The sequence below is a fragment of the Trichinella spiralis genome, assembly GCF_000181795.1.
Source record: "Trichinella spiralis strain ISS 195 chromosome Unknown Scfld2045, whole genome shotgun sequence".
NCBI classification, from domain to species: domain Eukaryota; kingdom Metazoa; phylum Nematoda; class Enoplea; order Trichinellida; family Trichinellidae; genus Trichinella; species Trichinella spiralis.
Genome location: NW_003528984.1, coordinates 1 through 1,070, shown reverse-complemented (window position 1 = coordinate 1,070; position 1,070 = coordinate 1). Strand labels below are relative to the sequence as shown.

The 1,070-nt window shown below is 30.2% G+C and overlaps 1 protein-coding gene across 1 annotated transcript; it reads left to right on the top strand.

The window, feature by feature from the left end:
* Positions 1-138: 138 nt before the first annotated feature.
* Positions 139-1,051, top strand: Tsp_14159 (protein phosphatase PP2A; the record flags this gene model as incomplete). Its single annotated transcript, XM_003368715.1, has 3 exons — positions 139-236; positions 694-862; positions 925-1,051. Coding segments are annotated over 3 exons (394 nt in total), but the record flags the coding sequence as incomplete, so codon positions are not given.
* Positions 1,052-1,070: the final 19 nt, after the last annotated feature.

The following is a 1,070-nucleotide window of genomic DNA, read 5'->3' as shown; positions in this document are numbered from 1 at the left end:
ATGCATTTGGAGAAAAAAGACGGTTCAGGAATGTAGGCAATAGAATATGATCATAAATTCATGTTTGTATATTTATTTAGAGTGTATTTTTTGATATTTTTATGTTTTCAAAATTTACGTATTGTGAAATTTTTTCAGCCGATGTAATATCATGCGTTGAATTTAATCATGATGGTGAATTGCTGGCTACCGGTGATAAAGGCGGACGCATTGTAATATTTCAACGTGATCAAAGCGTGAGTAATTGCTGCTCTTATCTTGCTGACCTATTATTGATATTGCAACGTCAATTATTTAAATAAGAGAACAGGTTGTGTTTCTTAATTTGTGTAATAGAAATTTTTTTTATTCTTACTAATTGAAGAAGAAAATTGGCATTCTTTTTTTAATGATATTGTCATTTAAATTTTTAAAAATAAAATGGAATAACTGCTTGAATGTTGAGCAGTTTAATTTTACACTTATAACTGTTATGAGGTTCGTTTGCAGAATAAAAGAGTATTATTAAATGATTTAAATTTGATAAGAGAAATGGTTAATGGCTTATTATTTTTTTGAATGAAATATACGTTCGTGTGAATTTGTTTTTTGATTAAATTGTTAAAATAAGAATGAAAAGTCGATTGATCGATGATATAATACAATCGTTTTTTTCAATGTTGAAGTTGTTATCATTTGTTTTGTTGTTGGTAGAATAAGCTGGTGAATGGTCATCGAAGTCCTGAATACAAAGTGTTTAGCACATTCCAGAGTCATGAACCAGAATTTGATTATTTGAAATCTATAGAAATAGAAGAAAAAATAAATCGTATTCGATGGTTGAAAAGGAAAAACGTAGCTCATTTTCTACTTTCGACTAATGGTATGTTTTGTTAATTAAAAAAATGTACGCTTATGTTGTTGCTTGAAAATTGATTTTTCTAGATAAAACAATAAAATTATGGAAAGTGACTGAACGTGATAAGCGGGTTGATGGCGGTTGGAATTTGCACGACGAATACGGCACTCCCCGGGTATTGCCCAGAGATTCGAGTGCTCTGCATTTGCCGAAGTTGGTTCCAATGGAAATG